Below are 19,623 nucleotides of genomic sequence, written 5' to 3'. Positions count from 1 at the left end.
GTTGCTACTTCATAACTGTAATGTTGCTACTGTTACGAATAGTAATGAAAATATCTGATATGCAGGATGGTCTTAAGCGACCCCTGTGAAAGGGTCGTTCGACCACCAAAGGGGTTGCGACCCACAGGTTGAGAACCGCTGCTCTATTGGGAAACGGTGGCCAAAGTGGGGCCACCCTGCGGAAGGATGCTTTGCGGGGCACCCTGTGTAGCTGGGACACTGGCCAGAGGTTCCCCTCTGATGCTGTGTACCTCGAGCAGAAACTCCACAAGAAATTCTGGCTTAAGTGAGTCATAAGAAATGCTTATTTGCACTTGATCTCAGCTTGTAAAGGGTTACAAAATGTTGTTTCCTGGAAAAACCGCCAATGTGCCTGCATGTCCTCAGCCTTCCTTTGTTCTCTTCTCTTCTTCTTACCCTTTCCTTTGCTCTTATTCCCCTCCTCTTCTTGCCTGAATACATTTTGAAAACAGTACTACAATGCTCCCTGCTTCAAGATTACAGTGTACTTTACTAGGTATGATTTAATTAGGGCCCTTATTATGTTTTCAGCAGCTTAAGGTGGGCCTTTCAACTTATCTACCTAATTGGTTGCACAAGAAGTTTCACAGCCCATGACAAAACATTGTCAGTGATCAAAGTCAAAATTCTGCATAAAGGAAAAATATTAATAATAAGATTATTCTTCAAGTGTGCACTGCTAATTATGTCCAGAATGTAACCGTAGAAACACTTTTGACTGATGTGAGCTTTGTCTAATAAACATGAATCTTCAGTGAGCTATGAAAAGTGACACCTCCAGCTTTACACTGGTGAAGGCTAATTTTGCTTATTAAATAATTGTTACACATTTCCCTATTCTGTGTCTCTTCCCTCTCCATTTGACTCTCTGTGTTTCTCTGCCTCTTGTTCCTCAGGTGACCACCCCTGAGATGGTGATGCCCAGCAGCATGTTTCTCCCAGCGGCTGTTCCAGATCGAGACGGGAACCCCAATGTTGAGGAGGCAGGCAAGCAGCCTGGTTAGTGTCACTATCCTTGACCCCTGCAAATGGGAACAGAATGAAATGTCGGGCCGGGATTTTTCACAGAGCGAGGGTGCCCAGAGTCCTTCACAGTACTCCTAAGCTGACTGTAACCGATCAGAAGACGAGGGGCACTGTTGGCAGCCACTTTGTACTCTGGTTCTTGGCATATTTTTATGTACTACTCATATGGTTTAAAGTGATAAAACCAGGTGAGAACAAGTAGGATTTTGGTGGGCACGTCCCCTTCGGGAGTGAATAACCTGAGACTCAGTGAACAGACCCATAACTCACCATTCTAAGCTGTTAAACACTCCATCTCTGAGGACTTTATTAGGAACTTATAGAGCACATGGGGGATTTCAGGGCTCTGGGTTAGTCATCTTTCTAGGAGCTGCCTCCACTCCAAGTTCCCTGAGTCTTCCAGGATTGCCTCAGGATATAGTATAGGGGTACCTTGTAGACAGGGATGATGTGGTGGTGCCCCACGATGGTTCGTACCTGGATAGATCATTAGACCTCCATTTATGAGGCTCCTCTACATTGTTCACCTCCAGTCAGCATATCAGGCTGTGGACAGCTGATCTGGGTCAGAATATTTATGGGTATGCTCATTATAGGGAAAAATGTACTGTATTTTAATAATTGGCCACTTGAATGTTCATTGCTTATTGAATAGAGATAACAGTCAAAATGCCTAAAAATATATTCCAAAATTTCTTAAATTACAACGGACCACAGTTCTCAAATATGCCCCATAACTCAGGACAGCATTAATTCACATATTCTATAATACTGATCCATGTAAAAGGTGAACCCACTTAAAATCAGTAACCTTCAAACCAGTTCTGGAGAAACTGAGGATTCTGAGCCAAGCAATTTTAAATATTGTTTAAAAGATAGATATGTGATAGGATACAGGCTTATTAGGCGGCAACACTTTTTGTATTTCCTTTCAGTCCTCTCCGTTCATGTGGACCTGCTCCTAATATGTGTGCTCTATTAGAGGGAAGGAAAGCAGGAGGCTGTGTGTTCAGGTTGGGTGTTTCCCTCATCGTCAGATTCTGTGTTCCTGAGGCCTTGCTAGGTAGACAGCTCTTGGTGCCATCCTTGAAACAAAGCCCTCTTTATCATTGGGCTTGATGTGTTTTTTTACAGAAACCTCAGAGGATCCTGGAAAGAACATCTTGCCCTCCGTGAGCACAGAGCACAGTGGGGATCTGAAACCCTCTTCTGCTGACCCAGGCTCTATGAGAGAAGACTCGGGCTTCCTGTGCTGGAAGAAAGGGTGCAACCAGGTTTTCAAAACTTCTGCGGCTCTTCAGACTCACTTCAATGAGGTTCACACCAAGAGGCCTCAGCTGCCTGTGTCAGATCGCCACGTGTACAAGTACCGCTGTAATCAGTGCAGCCTGGCTTTCAAGACCATTGAAAAGCTACAGCTGCATTCTCAGTACCATGTGATCAGAGCCGCCACCATGTGCTGTCTTTGTCAGCGCAGTTTCCGAACTTTCCAGGCTCTGAAAAAACATCTTGAGACGAGCCACCTGGAGTTGAGTGAGGCCGACATCCAGCAGCTTTATGGCGGCCTTCTGGCCAATGGGGACCTCCTGGCAATGGGAGACCCCACCCTGGCCGAGGACCACACCATAATTGTTGAGGAAGATAAGGAGGAAGAGAGTGACTTGGAAGAGAAGCAGAGCCCCACAGGCAGTGACTCTGGGTCAGTACAAGAAGACTCAGGCTCAGAACCGAAGAGAGCTCTGCCTTTCAGAAAAGGCCCCAACTTCACCATGGAGAAATTTCTAGACCCTTCTCGCCCTTACAAGTGTACCGTCTGCAAGGAATCTTTCACGCAAAAGAATATCCTGCTGGTGCACTATAATTCTGTCTCCCACCTGCATAAATTAAAGAGAGCCCTTCAAGAATCGGCAACTGGTCAGCCAGAACCCACCAGCAGCCCAGACAACAAGCCTTTTAAGTGTAACACTTGTAACGTGGCCTACAGCCAGAGTTCCACTTTGGAGATCCACATGAGGTCTGTGTTACATCAAACCAAGGCCCGGGCAGCCAAGCTGGAGGCCGCAGGTGGCAGTAGCAATGGGAACAGCAGCAGTGTCTCCCTGAGCTCCTCTACCCCAAGTCCTGTGAGCACCACTGGCAGTAACACCTTTACCACCACCAACCCAAGCAGTGCTGGCATTGCTCCAAGCTCCAGCTTACTGAGCCAAGTGCCCACTGAAAGTGTAGGAATGCCGCCCCTGGGGAATCCCATCAGTGCCAACATCACTTCCCCTTCAGAGCCCAAGGAGGCCAATCGGAAGAAACTGGCAGATATGATTGCATCGAGGCAGCAGCAGCAACAACAGCAGCAGCAGCAACAAGCACAGACACTGGCCCAGGCCCAAGCTCAAGTTCAAGCTCACTTGCAACAGGAGCTGCAGCAGCAGGCTGCCCTGATCCAGTCTCAGCTGTTTAACCCCACCCTCCTTCCTCACTTTCCCATGACCACTGAGACCCTGCTACAGCTGCAGCAACAGCAGCACCTCCTCTTCCCCTTCTACATCCCCAGCGCTGAGTTCCAGCTCAACCCTGAGGTGAGCTTGCCAGTGACCAGTGGGGCACTGACGCTGACTGGGACGGGCCCAGGCCTGCTGGAAGATCTGAAGGCTCAGGTTCAGATCCCACAGCAGAGCCATCAGCAGATCCTGCAGCAAAGCCAGCTTTCTCTATCCCAGGGTCATTCTACCCTCCTACAGCCAAGCCAGCACCCTGAAAAGAAAAACAAATTGGTCATCAAAGAAAAGGAAAAAGAAAGCCAGAGAGAGAGGGATGGTGCTGAAGGGGGAGAAGGCAACGCAGGACCAAAGGAGTCTCTGCCAGATGCCTTGAAGGCCAAAGAGAAGAAAGAGCTGGCACCAGGGGGTAGTTCTGAGCCTTCCATGCTTCCTCCACGCATCGCCTCAGATGCCAGAGGGAACGCTACCAAGGCCTTGCTGGAGAACTTTGGCTTTGAGCTGGTCATTCAGTACAACGAGAATAAGCAGAAGGTGCAGAAAAAGAATGGGAAGACCGAGCACGGAGAGAATCTGGAAAAGCTCGAGTGTGACTCCTGTGGCAAGTTATTCTCCAACATCCTGATTTTAAAGAGTCATCAAGAGCATGTTCATCAAAATTACTTTCCCTTTAAACAGCTGGAGAGGTTTGCCAAACAGTACAGAGAACACTACGATAAACTGTACCCGCTAAGGCCCCAAACCCCAGAGCCGCCACCACCTCCTCCTCCGCCCCCTCCACCTCCACTTCCTGCAGCACCACCTCAGCCTGCTTCCACGCCAGCCATCCCTGTGTCCGCACCACCCATCACTTCACCTACAATTGCACCGGCCCAGCCATCCGTTCCGCTCACCCAGCTCTCCATGCCCATGGAGCTGCCCATCTTCTCACCACTGATGATGCAGACGATGCCACTTCAGACCTTGCCAGCCCAGCTGCCTCCTCAGCTCGGACCTGTGGAGCCGCTGCCTGCAGACCTGGCCCAGCTGTACCAGCATCAGCTCAATCCAAGTCTGCTCCAGCAGCAGAACAAGAGGCCTCGCACCAGGATCACGGATGACCAGCTCCGAGTCCTGCGGCAATATTTTGACATTAACAACTCCCCCAGTGAAGAGCAGATCAAAGAGATGGCCGACAAGTCTGGGTTGCCCCAGAAAGTGATCAAGCACTGGTTCAGAAACACTCTCTTCAAAGAGCGGCAGCGTAATAAGGACTCCCCTTACAACTTCAGCAACCCTCCTATCACCAGCCTGGAGGAGCTGAAGATTGACTCCCGGCCCCCTTCGCCGGAACCTCAGAAGCAAGAGTACTGGGGAAGCAAGAGGTCTTCAAGAACACGGTTTACTGACTACCAGCTGAGGGTTCTACAGGACTTCTTCGATGCCAATGCTTACCCAAAGGACGATGAATTTGAGCAACTCTCTAATTTACTGAACCTGCCAACCCGAGTCATAGTGGTGTGGTTTCAAAATGCCCGACAGAAGGCCAGGAAAAATTATGAGAATCAGGGAGAAGGCAAAGATGGAGAGCGGCGTGAGCTTACGAATGATAGGTACATTCGAACAAGCAACCTGAACTACCAGTGCAAAAAGTGTAGCCTGGTGTTTCAGCGCATCTTTGATCTCATCAAGCACCAGAAGAAGCTGTGTTACAAAGATGAGGACGAGGAGGGGCAGGATGACAGCCAAAATGAGGATTCCATGGATGCCATGGAAATCCTGACACCCACCAGCTCCTCCTGCAGTACCCCAATGCCCTCACAGGCTTACAGCACCCCAGCACCATCAGCCAATACAGCTTCCTCCGCTTTCTTGCAGCTTACAGCAGAAGCTGACGAGCTGGCCACCTTCAGTTCAAAAACAGAGGCGAGTGATGAGAAACCAAAGCAGGCTGAACCTCCCAGTGCACAGCCAAACCAAACCCAAGAAAAGCAAGTGCAACCAAAGGCAGAGCTGCAGCAGCAAGACCAGCCCGAGCAGAAGACAAACGCAGCCCAGCCAAAGCTTCCACAACTGACTTCCGCCACTTCATTACCACAGCCTCCTCCACAAGCACCGCCTCCTCAGTGCCCCTTACCCCAGTCAAGCCCCAGTCCTTCTCAGCTGTCCCACCTGCCCCTCAAGCCCCTCCACACATCAACTCCTCAACAGTTGGCAAACCTACCTCCTCAGCTAATTCCCTACCAGTGTGACCAGTGTAAGCTGGCGTTCCCATCGTTTGAACATTGGCAGGAGCATCAGCAGCTTCACTTCCTGAGTGCGCAGAATCAGTTCATCCACCCTCAGTTTTTAGACAGGTCACTGGATATGCCTTTCATGCTATTTGACCCTAGTAACCCTCTCCTGGCAAGCCAGCTGCTCTCTGGGGCCATACCTCAGATTCCAGCAAGCTCGGCCACTTCTCCTTCAACTCCAACCTCCACTATGAACACTCTGAAGAGGAAGCTGGAGGAAAAGGCCAGCGCAAGCCCTGGCGAAAATGACAGTGGGACAGGAGAAGAACCTCAGAGAGACAAACGCTTGAGGACAACTATTACACCAGAACAGCTAGAAATTCTCTACCAAAAGTACCTATTGGACTCCAATCCAACTCGAAAGATGTTGGATCACATTGCGCATGAGGTAGGCTTGAAGAAACGTGTGGTACAAGTCTGGTTTCAGAACACACGTGCCAGGGAAAGGAAAGGACAATTTCGGGCTGTGGGCCCAGCCCAGGCCCACAGGAGATGCCCTTTTTGCAGAGCCCTCTTCAAAGCCAAGACTGCTCTTGAGGCTCATATCCGGTCCCGTCATTGGCATGAAGCCAAGAGAGCTGGCTACAACCTAACTCTGTCTGCAATGCTCTTAGACTGTGATGGGGGACTCCAGATGAAAGGAGATATTTTTGATGGAACTAGCTTTTCCCACCTACCCCCAAGCAGTAGTGATGGCCAAGGTGTTCCCCTCTCACCTGTGAGTAAAACCATGGAGTTATCTCCAAGAACTCTTCTTAGCCCTTCTTCCATCAAGGTGGAAGGGATTGAAGACTTTGAAAGCCCCTCCATGTCTGCAGTTAATCTAAACTTTGACCAGACTAAGCTGGACAATGATGACTGTTCCTCTGTCAACACAGCAATCACAGATACCACTACTGGAGATGAGGGCAACGCAGATAACGACAGTGCGACGGGAATAGCAACTGAAACCAAATCCTCCTCTGCACCCAATGACGGGTTGACCAAAGCGGCCATGATGGCAATGTCCGAGTATGAAGACAGGTTGTCATCAGGTCTGGTCAGCCCAGCCCCGAGCTTTTACAGCAAAGAATATGACAATGAAGGTACAGTGGACTACAGTGAAACCTCAAGTCTTGCAGACCCCTGCTCCCCAAGTCCTGGTGCAAGTGGGTCAGCAGGCAAATCTGGAGACAATGGGGATCGGCCTGGGCAGAAACGTTTTCGCACTCAAATGACTAATTTGCAGCTGAAGGTCCTCAAGTCATGCTTTAATGACTACAGGACACCCACCATGCTAGAGTGTGAGGTCCTAGGCAATGACATTGGACTGCCAAAGAGAGTTGTTCAGGTCTGGTTCCAGAATGCCCGGGCAAAAGAAAAGAAGTCTAAGTTAAGCATGGCCAAGCATTTTGGTATAAACCAAACAAGTTACGAGGGACCCAAAACAGAGTGCACTTTGTGTGGCATCAAGTACAGCGCTCGGCTGTCTGTACGTGACCATATCTTTTCCCAACAGCATATCTCCAAAGTTAAAGACACCATTGGAAGCCAGTTGGACAAGGAGAAAGAATACTTTGACCCAGCCACTGTACGTCAGTTGATGGCTCAACAAGAGTTGGACCGGATTAAAAAAGCCAATGAGGTCCTCGGACTGGCAGCTCAGCAGCAAGGGATGTTTGATAATACCCCTCTACAGGCTCTTAACCTTCCTACAGCATATCCGGCACTCCAGGGCATTCCTCCTGTGTTGCTCCCTGGCCTCAACAGCCCCTCCTTGCCGGGCTTTACTCCATCTAACACAGGTGGGTTCTGCTCTAGGTGATTCCATCAGCATTCAGTAGCTGCCCATTTAGCCCTTTGTTCTGTGACTACCATCCACACCCTCAGAGTGTTGGGCAGATAGGAAGCTTCAACAAAACTTCAGGTGCCTTCCATTGAGTCTCCCTGGAGCTGTGCTCATGTTGTACATCTTTCTTTGACTTCCCAGTTCAGGGATGGCATCTCCTGGTTGGATTGGTCTCCTCTCAAACCATTCTTGTGCCCTGTGTTCAACAGCACAATCGGGGGGAGTGGGAGAGGTGTTATTTTCAAGAAAGAAACTTCTATTGTAGACCCTTCCATTTGGTGCTTCTGGAAATCCTGATCCCTTCTAGATATTTGTTGAAAATATAAGACACTTTAATATCTAGCTAGTTCTGGATCATGCCCTATGAGAACTTGTTCAAGAGAATTTAAACCAATCTTTGCCCTTACCTGTGTGGTCCCTGCTCCCTTCTTTAGAGAGCTACTCTGGCATATTGCTGTCAGGTGTCCTCTTACTCCTAAGATTCTCTTCTATCCAGAACAACAGTGGCTGTGTCAGTTTGTGCTCGAATGCACTGACTAGGAATCTTGTATTGGGCAATGTGGTTTTGAATTTTGACATGTTTGTGTTAGTACTCCAGACAGACAAATAATGTTAATGGTCAATTTTTAGGGGTATTCAATCTGCATCATTTCCTTTTGCCCCTCTCCCCTATTCAGAATCATATACTTGGTACTCTCATTTTCCATTTAATGGGGAGTCTCACAGTTCTTCCTATGTACCTCTCTTGTTTGTCCTTACCCATCTTCCCTGGATCCACCTGTCTTTCCTAAATTGGACCTCTACAATCCTCTAAGTCTTAGGCACAAATCATCAAGTTGCCTTCATGGCCTGCATTGGCCAGTGCACATTCACCAAAGGAGAGCCCTACAAAGGGCCTCCTTGCCTTCAAAACATGTCCCTGTTCCCAGGAGGTGAAGCGGCTCTTCTACTTCGCAGAGCAGTCCTGGTTGAGTGAAATCCAAGTTTTACAATTCTGGCAGGATTTACAGAACATAAGGCTACCTCATTCCTGGTCCCAGTTTCTTAGCCAAAGAGAGGAACAAGAAAAGGAAGCATTAAGATATAAAAGTCGTTGCTTATGTGTGTTGGCAAGTTAGTGTCACAGAATGATGCTCAAGCCAGCTAGACATAAGCCAAGAAACAAGCTATGGAAAGTGGCCAGACACTGAATTATCCTTGCAGCCCAGGACCTTGGCAGAGGGGCTTGGGAAGGCCCAACATTTCATAATAATGTGAAAAAAATTAGAATCAGAATGTCTGATCTATTCCCCTTGTTTTACAGATGAGAAAACTGAGGCCCAGAGAGGTCGAGACCCTTCAGCAAGCTAGGGTAGGAGCCAGAGCTCCCACCCAGGCCTCCGGGCTCCCAGTGCTATGTGCTCCTTCCACAACACCCAATATGAGCCAGTCAGTCAACAGGTATATGTTTAGTGCTACTCAGGTTCTGACCACTTAAAGTGGACTTAAGATGGAAAGATATGCTCTTAATTATTCAAGGCAGCCAGCCAGATGTGCCCCCCGTAACCACCTCCTGACTGCACCAAAGCTCACAGGAGCACTGGATCTGGAATGGGAGGGAAGAAACCTATGTTTAATATGTCAGGCCCAATGGTAACCTTTACCATGTAAATCCCCACAACAATTTACTGTGGAAAACTGAGCAGTCAGCGAACGGGTCCAAGATCACACATGGCAAATGTGTGTCAATCATAATCCATATCCTATCAGTCTGACTCCAGAGGTGCATGCCTACGTCTCGGGGATGAAGTGCCTTGCTTGGTTCTGATCTTACAGATGAGAAAACCAAGGGCACAGAATTATTGAGAATATATTAAGCTACTGTATTGATACTGTATCAAATATGGCTAGTGCAGAGCTTGTAAATAACACAGATTCAGTAACCATTTCTTAAAATTTTGAATCTTTTATGTAGACTTTCAGTTCAAGATATAGAAAGTCAGTCTAAAGCCTTCTGACCTGGATCTTTCTCCTGAAAACCTGATATCATAGAAATGGGGAAATATCTAGACCAGCCGTGGGCAAACTACGGCCCGAGGGCCAGATCCGGCCCATTTGAAATGAATAAAACTAAAAAAAAAAAAAAGACCATACCCTTTTATGTAATGATGTTTACTTTGAATTTATATTAGTTCACACAAACACTCCATCCATGCTTTTGTTCCGGCCCTCCGGTCCAGTTTAAGAACCCATTGTGGCCTTCAAGTCAAAAAGTTTGCCCACCCCTGGTCTAGACGTTCCTTCCTTACCCTTCCTTTTGGCTCTGGTTACAACCTAAAACTTGGAGTAGGCCTGTTGTCTAGAGGGAAACGGAAAGAGCCATGTTGCAAATTTAGAATTCATAATCCATTCTGTTTCAGCCTCGTTTGTGCCAATTTGTCCAATGAGCCTTTACTGAGTTTTTCTTAGTCGGATTTATCTTCTCCTCTGGTTTCAGCCCCTTATGTGCGCTGAGGAAATTGGATGTGTTAATTTCAGAAGAGTACATAAATGATGCTATGTGGTTCTGAGGGAAGCATCCTCCTTGTCTATCCAAACATGAACGGATGTTTTTCTGCGATTGGCAACTTGAGACAACTTTGTTCTCTTAGCTGAAATTTGAGTGTTTTCAAATGCAGTGTAATAGCCCAGTAAACACTGAAGTCAACATTATTTTCACCCAGGTCTGGGCTTCATGAGGACAGTGTCACATTATGGAACCCACTACCACAGCTTTCTGGCTGTGATCCAGATAAGTGGTGAGGGGCCATAGGGTTTGCTTTTAAATTCTGGTGCTCACAGAAGTGAAGGGGCTGTACACTGTCTAGTTTCTTGGGTGTAGCAAATGTAAAGATAATCTGAAGGCTGCTGCCTATGAACTCTTCTCAATTCTTGTCTTTTTTCAGCATCTCATCACCCAGCACATCCTTTCTCCCCACCACCTTACTAGTCTTTACAAACCTATAGTTTGGTGTACAAGTTTGTCTCACTATCTGAAAGTAGAGTGTTCCTATGAAACCTTTCCTAAGTCAAAATGGCATGAAGTGAAGAAGCAGTCATCTTAGGACACATCTTGCTAACAAATGCACACAATAGATCAAGATAAAGCACAGATACTCACAGAAACAGCTCAAAGCTATGATGCTGAGTGTAGTTCCTGGGGAAGGAGCTTGGCAGTCCCACGCTCCCTGTTCAGGGTGTGCGATGCCTCTACTATAGCTCACTGAAAAGCAAACACTGAATGCTATTTTCACTTTTTGTATTTCTTTGTTAGAGAAAATAGGTATTAATGTAGGTTTTTCCTAAAAGCAAAGTGGCACAAAGTGAACTTTTGAAGAGCAGGGATATCTGTACCAGCAGCATCAACGTCATTTCCATGACTCTGGAACAAAAGCCTCAAACCAGAAGATAGGTCTGAGAGTATATTAAGCTCTGGGCTGGATGGAAGCTTTACAGGTAGTGGTAGGTTAAGTCTGCGTGTGATTGAGGATGGGGCTGTACTCCATGTGTGTCTAGTGAGTGACATGGTCAAAGACCTCTGCCACCCATAAGCAATGGTACCTGATGTAGGATGCAATCTTAGGAATTGATGGTGGCAGCACTTTGGGCAGTTCCATTTCTGACATGTTTTTCTCCTCTTCCTATGGCCAGTTTTTCCACCGTCTACAGCCCTAGCCCTGCTGTATGTCATTCAAACTGGGGCAAGAGTAGAAAGTGTTCATTTCTCTAGAGGACTGCCGATCCCATTCCTAGATGGTTACATTTTTTTCAACAGATTTGTTAAAGCAGATCAGCTGAGCCAAGACACTGGAACAGTTTTCCCTGAATAGACTGTTTTGATTTCTTCCTATTCCTCCTCCTATGTCTTTCCTCTTAACGGACCATTCAGCTGCAGAGGTGCATGTGTATAGCCTATTTGTTCACATTGTCTTGAGGCTTGGCTAGGTTTCTTGCTTTCCTTCCCTCTCCTTTCCTGTCACCTGTCTCCTCCAGACAACTTCTGGTGAGACCTCTTGGCCGTAGTATTTTTGTGACACTTTGATGAAGGCCCTTGGTCCCAGCTAGTTTAGGGGCCTCCAGACTAATTGCCTTGGGTAGAATGAATGGTAGCAGGGAGCTTGGCAAGAAAATATGAACTAGTGGGGTGGGCATGACACATGGGGCAGAAGGTGCTTGGCTGGAAAGGGAAGTGTGGGAGCGGAGCTGATCCAGGACTCGGGCTTGATTAGAATACAAGGCTCTCCAACCCTAAGCCTGGCTGACACCTCTGTTGAAAATGTCGGTGTAAACCTTCAAGTATAAACCTTGAGACCTCAGACTCTGTGCCAGTGACACAGGTCAAAACATCTTGAACTTCAGCCTCACCACCCAGACTGACGTGATTTCTCTGTGTCCATTCTTTTCAGCTTTAACGTCTCCAAAACCGAACTTGATGGGTCTGCCCAGCACAACAGTTCCTTCCCCTGGTCTCCCCACATCTGGATTACCAAATAAACCGTCCTCAGCGACACTGAACTCCCCAACCCCAGCACAAGCTACCATGGCGATGGCCCCTCAGCAACACCCCCAACCCCAGCAGCAGCAGCCACAGGTGCAGCCACCGCCAGCAACCCAGCCTCCACCTGTGCCACAGCTCCCGCCACAACAGCAGCAACAGCAACGCAAGGACAAAGACAGTGAGAAGGTAAAGGAGAAGGAAAAGGCACACAAAGGGAAAGGGGAGCCCCTGCCTGTCCCCAAGAAGGAGAAAGGAGAAGCCCCCACGGCAGCCGCAGCCACCATCTCAGCCCCACTGCCCACCATGGAGTATGCAGTGGACCCTGCACAGTTGCAGGCCCTGCAGGCAGCCTTGACTTCAGACCCCACAGCGTTGCTCACGAGCCAGTTCCTTCCTTACTTTGTACCAGGCTTCTCTCCTTATTATGCCCCCCAGATCCCTGGCGCCCTGCAGAGCGGGTACCTGCAGCCAATGTATGGCATGGAAGGCCTGTTCCCCTACAGCCCTGCGCTGTCACAGGCCCTGATGGGGCTGTCCCCGGGCTCCCTACTGCAGCAGTACCAGCAATACCAGCAGAGTCTGCAGGAGGCGATCCAGCAGCAGCAGCGGCAAATACAGCAGCAGCAGCAGCAGCAAAAAGTGCAGCAGCAGCCCAAAGCAAGCCAAACCCCAGTCCCCCCTGGGGCTGCTTCCCCAGACAAAGACCCTGCCAAAGAATCCCCCAAACCAGAAGAGCAGAAAAACGCACCCCGTGAGGTGTCCCCCCTCCTGCTGAAACCCCCCGAAGAGCCAGAAGCAGAAAGCAAAAGTGCGGACTCCCTCTATGACCCCTTCATTGTTCCAAAGGTGCAGTACAAGTTGGTCTGCCGCAAGTGCCAGGCGGGCTTCGGTGACGAGGAGGCGGCGAGGAGCCACCTGAAGTCCCTCTGCTTCTTCGGCCAGTCTGTGGTGAACCTGCAAGAGATGGTGCTTCACGTCCCCACGGGCGGCGGTGGTGGCGGCGGTGGCAGCGGCGGTGGCAGCAGTGGCGGCAGCTCGTACCACTGCCTGGCGTGCGAGAGCACGCTCTGTGGGGAGGAAGCTCTGAGTCAACATCTCGAGTCGGCCTTGCACAAACACAGAACAATCACGAGAGCAGCAAGAAACGCCAAAGAGCACCCTAGTTTATTACCTCACTCTGCCTGCTTCCCCGATCCTAGCACCGCATCTACCTCGCAGTCTGCCGCTCACTCAAACGACAGCCCCCCTCCCCAGTCGGCCGCCGCCCCCTCCTCGTCCTCCGCTTCCCCCCACGCCTCCAGGAAGTCTTGGCCGCAAGTGGTCTCCCGGGCTTCGGCCCCGAAGCCTCCTTCTTTTCCTCCTCTCTCCTCATCTTCAACGGTTACCTCAAGTTCATGCAGCACCTCAGGGGTTCAGCCCTCGATGCCAACAGACGACTATTCGGAGGAGTCTGACACGGATCTCAGCCAAAAGTCCGACGGACCGGCGAGCCCGGTGGAGGGTCCCAAAGACCCCAGCTGCCCCAAGGACAGTGGTCTGACCAGTGTAGGAACGGACACCTTCAGATTGTAAGCTTTGAAGATGAACAATACAAACAAATGAATTTAAATAAAAAATTAATAACAAACCAATTTCAAAAATAGACTAACTGCAATTCCAAAGCTTCTAACCAAAAAAAGAAAAAAGAAAAAAAAAGGAAAAAAAAGAAAAAGCGTGGGTTGTTTTCCCATATACCTATCTATGCCGGTGATTTTACATTCTTGTGTTTTCTTTTTTCTAATATATATATAAAACACACCCCTGAGCCCTCTTACATTGTGTCCTTTTGAAGGTACTATTGGTCTGGGAAACAGAAGTCCACAGGGCCTCCCTAACGTCTTTGGAGCTTAAACCCCTTGTATATTTGCCCCTTTTCAATACACGCCCCCACTTTGATAGCACAGAGGAGCCCGGCATGCACTGTATGGGAAAGCAGTCCACCTTGTTCCAGTTTTAAATTTCTTGCTATCTTAGCATTCAGATACCAATGGCTTGCTAAAAGAAAAAGAGAAATGTAATGTCTTTTTATTCTCAGGTCAATCGCTCACACTTCGTTCTGTTTTCTGAATCATTGTTTTATATATATATATTATTTTTTTCAGTTTTCTTTTTTCGTTTTTGTTCCAGAGAAATTTTTTGTTGCTTAATTTAAAAACGGGCAGAAAGTATTTGAGAAAAAAACAATGTGAACTGCTTTAGCTTTCTGGGGATTTTAAGGATAGCTTTTCTGCTGAAGCCAATTTTAAGGTGAAAAGTTAAGCACTCCCACTTTCAGAAAAAAAATAAATAAACCCACACACAAAGAGTGTTGAGGACTCGTAGCTTAAAAAAATAAGTTTTAAAAACTGACTTTCTGTATTTATGATAGATATGACCATTTTGGTGTTGAGTAGATGGTTGCATTGGAAATGAACTGAAGCAGTATGGTAGATTTAAAAGGAAAATAAAAAGAAAAACCTTTTGTGTACATTTAGCGTTTTGTATGGTCCAGCTGACAGCTCCTCATTTGATGTTGTCTTGTTCATTCCTAGCAGATAGATTGCAATCCGTTGATTCACCTAAGCTTTTCTCCCCTTTGTCCCTTAATTCCACTTTCTCTTTCCTCCTCCCACCTCCCATCCTATAACCTCCCACGTAATGTAGCTGCCTTCATTTCTTAGAGGGTAGCTGCAGAATTATTTTATAAAACTAAAGAAAGAATTTCAAAGGGTCCTAGGGGTCATTAGGATCCTCACAGATTATTTTTGGTTGGGGAGTTGAAACTTTTTAAAGGCATATAATTCTAGTTACCTATGTCTGTTAGCCTTGTGCATTTATTTTTTATTTATCCTTCCTTTGGCTTTTCTTTTCACCCTCTTTTTCCCCACTCCTTGTTTGGTAGATGCTTCAAATATTCTTTTCCTAAGCTAAAGCATTTGTTTCCATTTGTGTAATTGGATTGTGTGCTTTTCTTTTCTAAAAAAGTTTTGGTTAGGGGTTTGGTTTTTGTTTTGTTTTCTTTTCTCTCAGAAAAAGAAATTTCATGCTTTAAATAAAATCCAAAGACACACCCTTTCACTGCTGGTGCAGAAAAAAGGGAAAGGGTTCTTGTTACTTGAGAATTTGTTTCTAATTTAAACAAGACTTAGTTTAATAAAAGAAAGAATAAAACAAAAGATTCCCAGGTTGTTATTTGCTTCTTCTGCAAGCAGAGAGGCAATTGTTAATTCCATATACCAAAAGACACATTTTTTTACTTCAAAGTTTTGTCCTTGTGTTAGGCAGTCTGAGGGCGAGTGATCCAGAGTGCAGCCAACAAAGAAGCAGATAGCAATGAACTAAGAGAAAGAATGAGACACTTGTGTTTACGTTAATATCCATATTCCTGTGACACACAACACAACACACCATACCCCTTTCTCATCTAAAAAAAATGGTCTGAACTTTGAAAGGAAAACTTTGTGCTGCTATAATGTAGACTTTGGAGACAAATAGATGCTTTGCTGTTTCACTTTCATAGCTAAACAACAGAAACAATCTCCCCTGGCCCCTAACGTGTGAAATCCTTCTCCCCTTCATTCTCTTCCTTATGTTTCAAAAGGGAACTTTGAAGACTGTGAATGCAGGTTCCATTGGTCACCTTCCGGGCTTCTTTCCCCAGTGCTGAAGCCACTCATCAACTTTGCAAAAGACTGGAGCATTCCAACATCTAAAAGTGGATTTTTTTTTCTTTTTTCTCTTTTCTTTTTTAGCCGGGACTATTTTATTTTTATGAATTTATTTTCAGTTTAATGAAAGAGTAGATCCTGAACTGTTGTACATATTTCTAACTAGGCTGATGCACAGTGCAAATTCCTTTTATAATTTTTTAAAGTAGAAATGCTAAAGAATACCATCTAACTATTCATACCAGTATCCAGTTGTAGCATAAGGTGTCAAAAACAAGTACGCAAAAACACTTGCTGTTTTAACAAGCTATTTTCTTTTAACAAGAATTCTTGTATTTCTCCCTGTGTTTGAGATGAACATTTTTAAATTTTAAAGTTGTACAGTTTTTTGTTTTCCATTATTTTATCTTGTTTGTAACTCTATAAAAATATATATTTTTTGCCATTTAACTGTTGTATGTTACTCTGTGTCTGTATCATATAGAAAAAATTGTTTGTTTTTTGGTTCTCTATGTGATGATACCAATTAACAATTTAACACTAGCTTTACCTGTCAAATTCTGCTAGGTCTTTTCTGTAAACTTTGTTTTTAAAAATGATATTGCTTGGTAATAGTGCAATTTCTATCCCTTTCCCACCCCCCTCAACTTTAGGTTCATTTCCTAATAATTTTGCCACCTCCTCCCCAATGGTTCTTTCCATTTTCTCCCTCTCCCCACCCCTCTCTCTTTTAGCTACTATGCCATCCTCCCTCTGTGCAGCAGAGTGACTGTCAGTGTTTTGTTATGTCATGCCTTGACCTGTGGGTGTATTTGGCGACTGCAAGATGGTTGGTTGGGTAGACTGGCTAAGTAAGCATACATCCACCGACCAGTGTTCCTTAGAGGGGTTATGTGATTGTTTCAACCTGGAGTGGGTTGCACACTAACGTTTTCCTCCACAACTCTACTGCCCACATATATGTTCCTTCAAAAAAGAAAACAATTCTCAGCATTAACCCAGAAGTATCAAAGCAGTCAGTGATAGTGAAAATTAGGGGTCAAACATAGCTTAAAATGTTTGTGGGCTAACCATCCACCCTGGCTGGGACCGGTATCATTTATAAAGCATGAATTTACTACAATGCCCAACTGTTTAGGCTGGTCTCCCTCGGAGAATTTACTCCTGTCTGTTGCATAGTAGATAAATGAATAGGATCTCTCTACTCACTTTTTAAATTAATTCTTCACATTCATTCACACTTCATATTTTGGTTGGTTGGTTGATTTTCCCCCAAATACTCCACAGTGTGGGCTGGTGCTAGACATTCAGTCTCATAGCACCACTGATCCACAGGATGGGAGTTATCCATTCAAAAAGAAACGTAAGAAGGAAACACACACACACACACACACACACACACACACACACACGGAAAAGTTTAAATCTAAAAAGGGGTTTCTTTTTTATTTAAAAGCTATTTAAAGAGATGAATGTGGCCAAAGTTTTGAAAACAAAGTAAAACAGACGGCATGTGTTTAACCCTGAGTTTATCAGTCATGGGCAGGAAGTTGCAGGAGAGAGAGGCAGTGACCCAAGCCAGTGCACTTGATGTTCATGGACATATATTTTTTTTAAATAATAAATTAAGACATTTAAAATAGAAGCATAAATTGAGTTGGTTGGTTGTTGGCGCTGAGATACTGCCCACTGTGAAACAAAGCTTTGACTAGTTTTTTGTTTGTTTACTTTCTCTGGGGGGAGGGGGGCAAGTTTGGGTAGGAAAGAAAGCATAAATGAACGTGACCCTGAGGTGAAGAGGTATATGAACAGCCTTTGCAATGTACAAAAAAAAACAAAAAACAAAAAACAAAAAAAAATAGAGCAAGTGAAACCAAAAATGATGTTCTTGGTGTTTTTCTATAATGTAGTCTTGTTAGCTTTTTTGTTACTGTAATAATGCTGATCTCGAACTGTACCAAAATACATGGAGACTAACAAACAGAACCACATGGAACTTTCAAACTGAAAAAAAAAAATTTGTCACAAAAACTTTGTTGTCATAGTTAAGTTGATTGTAGATGGTAATTGAATATACTCCTTTGAAAATATTTCATCAAGTATGTTTCCTGCTCATTGTGATACATTAAAAAAAATATGAGCAAAAGTTCTTGTCTCTGTAGGCAGATTTTGTGTGTGTGTGCATGTGTGAGAGAGAAAAAGGTTGATGACTGAAGAAGTGTAAATTTGAACAGTATCTTGAGGTTGGGTGTGCAGGAATAATTGCATTATTCCAAGGTACACAAGCTCTTGGGAAATAGGGCCTTGTATTTCCCATTTTCTGGCACTCATTAAAGCAGCGGTCGCCAACCGGTGGTCTGTGGACCACTGGTGGTCCGTGAGGTCCGAAAGGTTGGTGACCGCTGCATTAAAGTACCAGAGGTTTTGGCCATGACACTGACTAGCTTATTTCATTGAGAAGAGTAAGCATGACAGCTTAGACAATATTTGGCCCTAGAGAACCCTAATAGCACGTAAACATTTTAAATTCAAATATTTATGTAAGAATGTTAGACACTTGACACAATCATGAGCAAAAGTTTTTCTGATGGCTAGGAGAGAGGTAAGTTCAACTTCTCTGAATTGGGAATTGGACCCAGTGTTTATGACAGGAAGATATGAAATATAAGTTGAATTAAGTGGGTTATTGACTAAATTTACCTTTCCTAGGAAAGGATTTTTCCAAACTCCCTGTTAGAGCAGAATTTGAGATAAGAACAGTCTGCAAAATCTTAGTAGCATTAGTAATTCCTACATACAAGAGAATACTCAGTCCTCTTACGCCTGAAAATCATTAATAAGGAGTACATCCAAGATCAGGCCTAAAGGCCTTCCCTTCATCTCTAATTTATAGCCACAGCTGATAAATAATTTACAAAACTTGTGCAGCTGGGCTTGGATGGCATTGAAGGCTGTCCTTGCAAGGTCTGCAGCATCTACCCTCGGCCAACAGGGTTCTTCCTACCCATGATGAACTATGAAACACTTCTGTTGGCTCTGACAGCCACTGTACACCAAGTCCTTTTTCTTAGTTCCTGCAGCAGGCATTCAAGAAGCAGTGACCCTATTAATTCAAGATCTCAAGGAAAGCTACAGTTCGCACAGGCATCACTAAATGCTCAGAAGTAAATAGTTGGTTCCCTTGCCAGTGCTGGAATCTCTATGCCAAAAAAGTAGTGTCACTGTCCTTAATGAAATCATGATCTTTCCCCAGGCATTGCACCTTTCTTTTGGGTGTTCCTGCAGAACCAGATGGCTCCAATCTCGGTATGTTTTCTTGGCACACAGTTAATCACTGATCTTTCTTCCAATCCCACAAAAAGGTACAGAATGATAAAAATTGTTCAAACCCAAAGCCACATCTGCCTTTCTAAGCTATAATTATTTTAGGGTCTGGCAGATTCACACTGAAACATTTTAAACGGAACTAGTTTTGCAGAGAGGTTTCGCCACCTCAGCTCTTTGGAGGAAGGTGACAACAATTCACATTTTTCTAACAAGAAAATAAGACAAAACTTTCGTAATGGTTGAGCCTTTGGTATCAGAAAATCTCTAAGCACCTAAATTACACTGAGAAAGGTTTAGTAAGGGATACTTTCTGCTCCTGCAAAAGCTTTTTTCTTAAGGGAAAAGAAGTCTTCCAATCTGGCTTCAATATCATGCTCATGTGGATATTAATCACCTTGGAATTAATAGTATTTCCCCCTTGGAAAATGTGAAATGGTAACATCTTAAAATGGCT

General features: G+C 45.5%; 1 protein-coding gene across 4 annotated transcripts in view; it reads left to right on the top strand.

Annotated features, from left to right (window-relative positions):
- The window catches only part of ZFHX3 (zinc finger homeobox 3), a 253,984-nt gene extending 236,121 nt beyond the window's left edge, over positions 1-17,863 (top strand). For 2 of the 4 annotated variants that reach the window (XM_070398745.1, XM_070398744.1), the window contains exons 8-10: positions 918-1,020; positions 2,182-7,596; positions 12,065-17,863. In XM_070398745.1, the coding sequence (XP_070254846.1) occupies positions 918-1,020; positions 2,182-7,596; positions 12,065-13,728 (7,182 nt within the window). In that variant the 3' untranslated portion in view covers positions 13,729-17,863. Of the gene's footprint in view, positions 1-917; positions 1,021-2,181; positions 7,597-8,943; positions 9,081-12,064 lie in introns of all 4 variants that reach the window. The other 2 variants (XR_011468919.1, XR_011468920.1) reach the window with 2 other exon arrangements.
- The last annotated feature ends 1,760 nt before the right edge of the window (positions 17,864-19,623 follow it).

Source organism: Myotis yumanensis, unplaced genomic scaffold, assembly GCF_028538775.1.
Source record: "Myotis yumanensis isolate MYYU_CA2020_CCGP unplaced genomic scaffold, mMyoYum1.0.hap1 SCAF_18, whole genome shotgun sequence".
Classification (NCBI taxonomy): domain Eukaryota; kingdom Metazoa; phylum Chordata; class Mammalia; order Chiroptera; family Vespertilionidae; genus Myotis; species Myotis yumanensis.
This window is presented reverse-complemented; position numbering and strand designations above follow the sequence as displayed.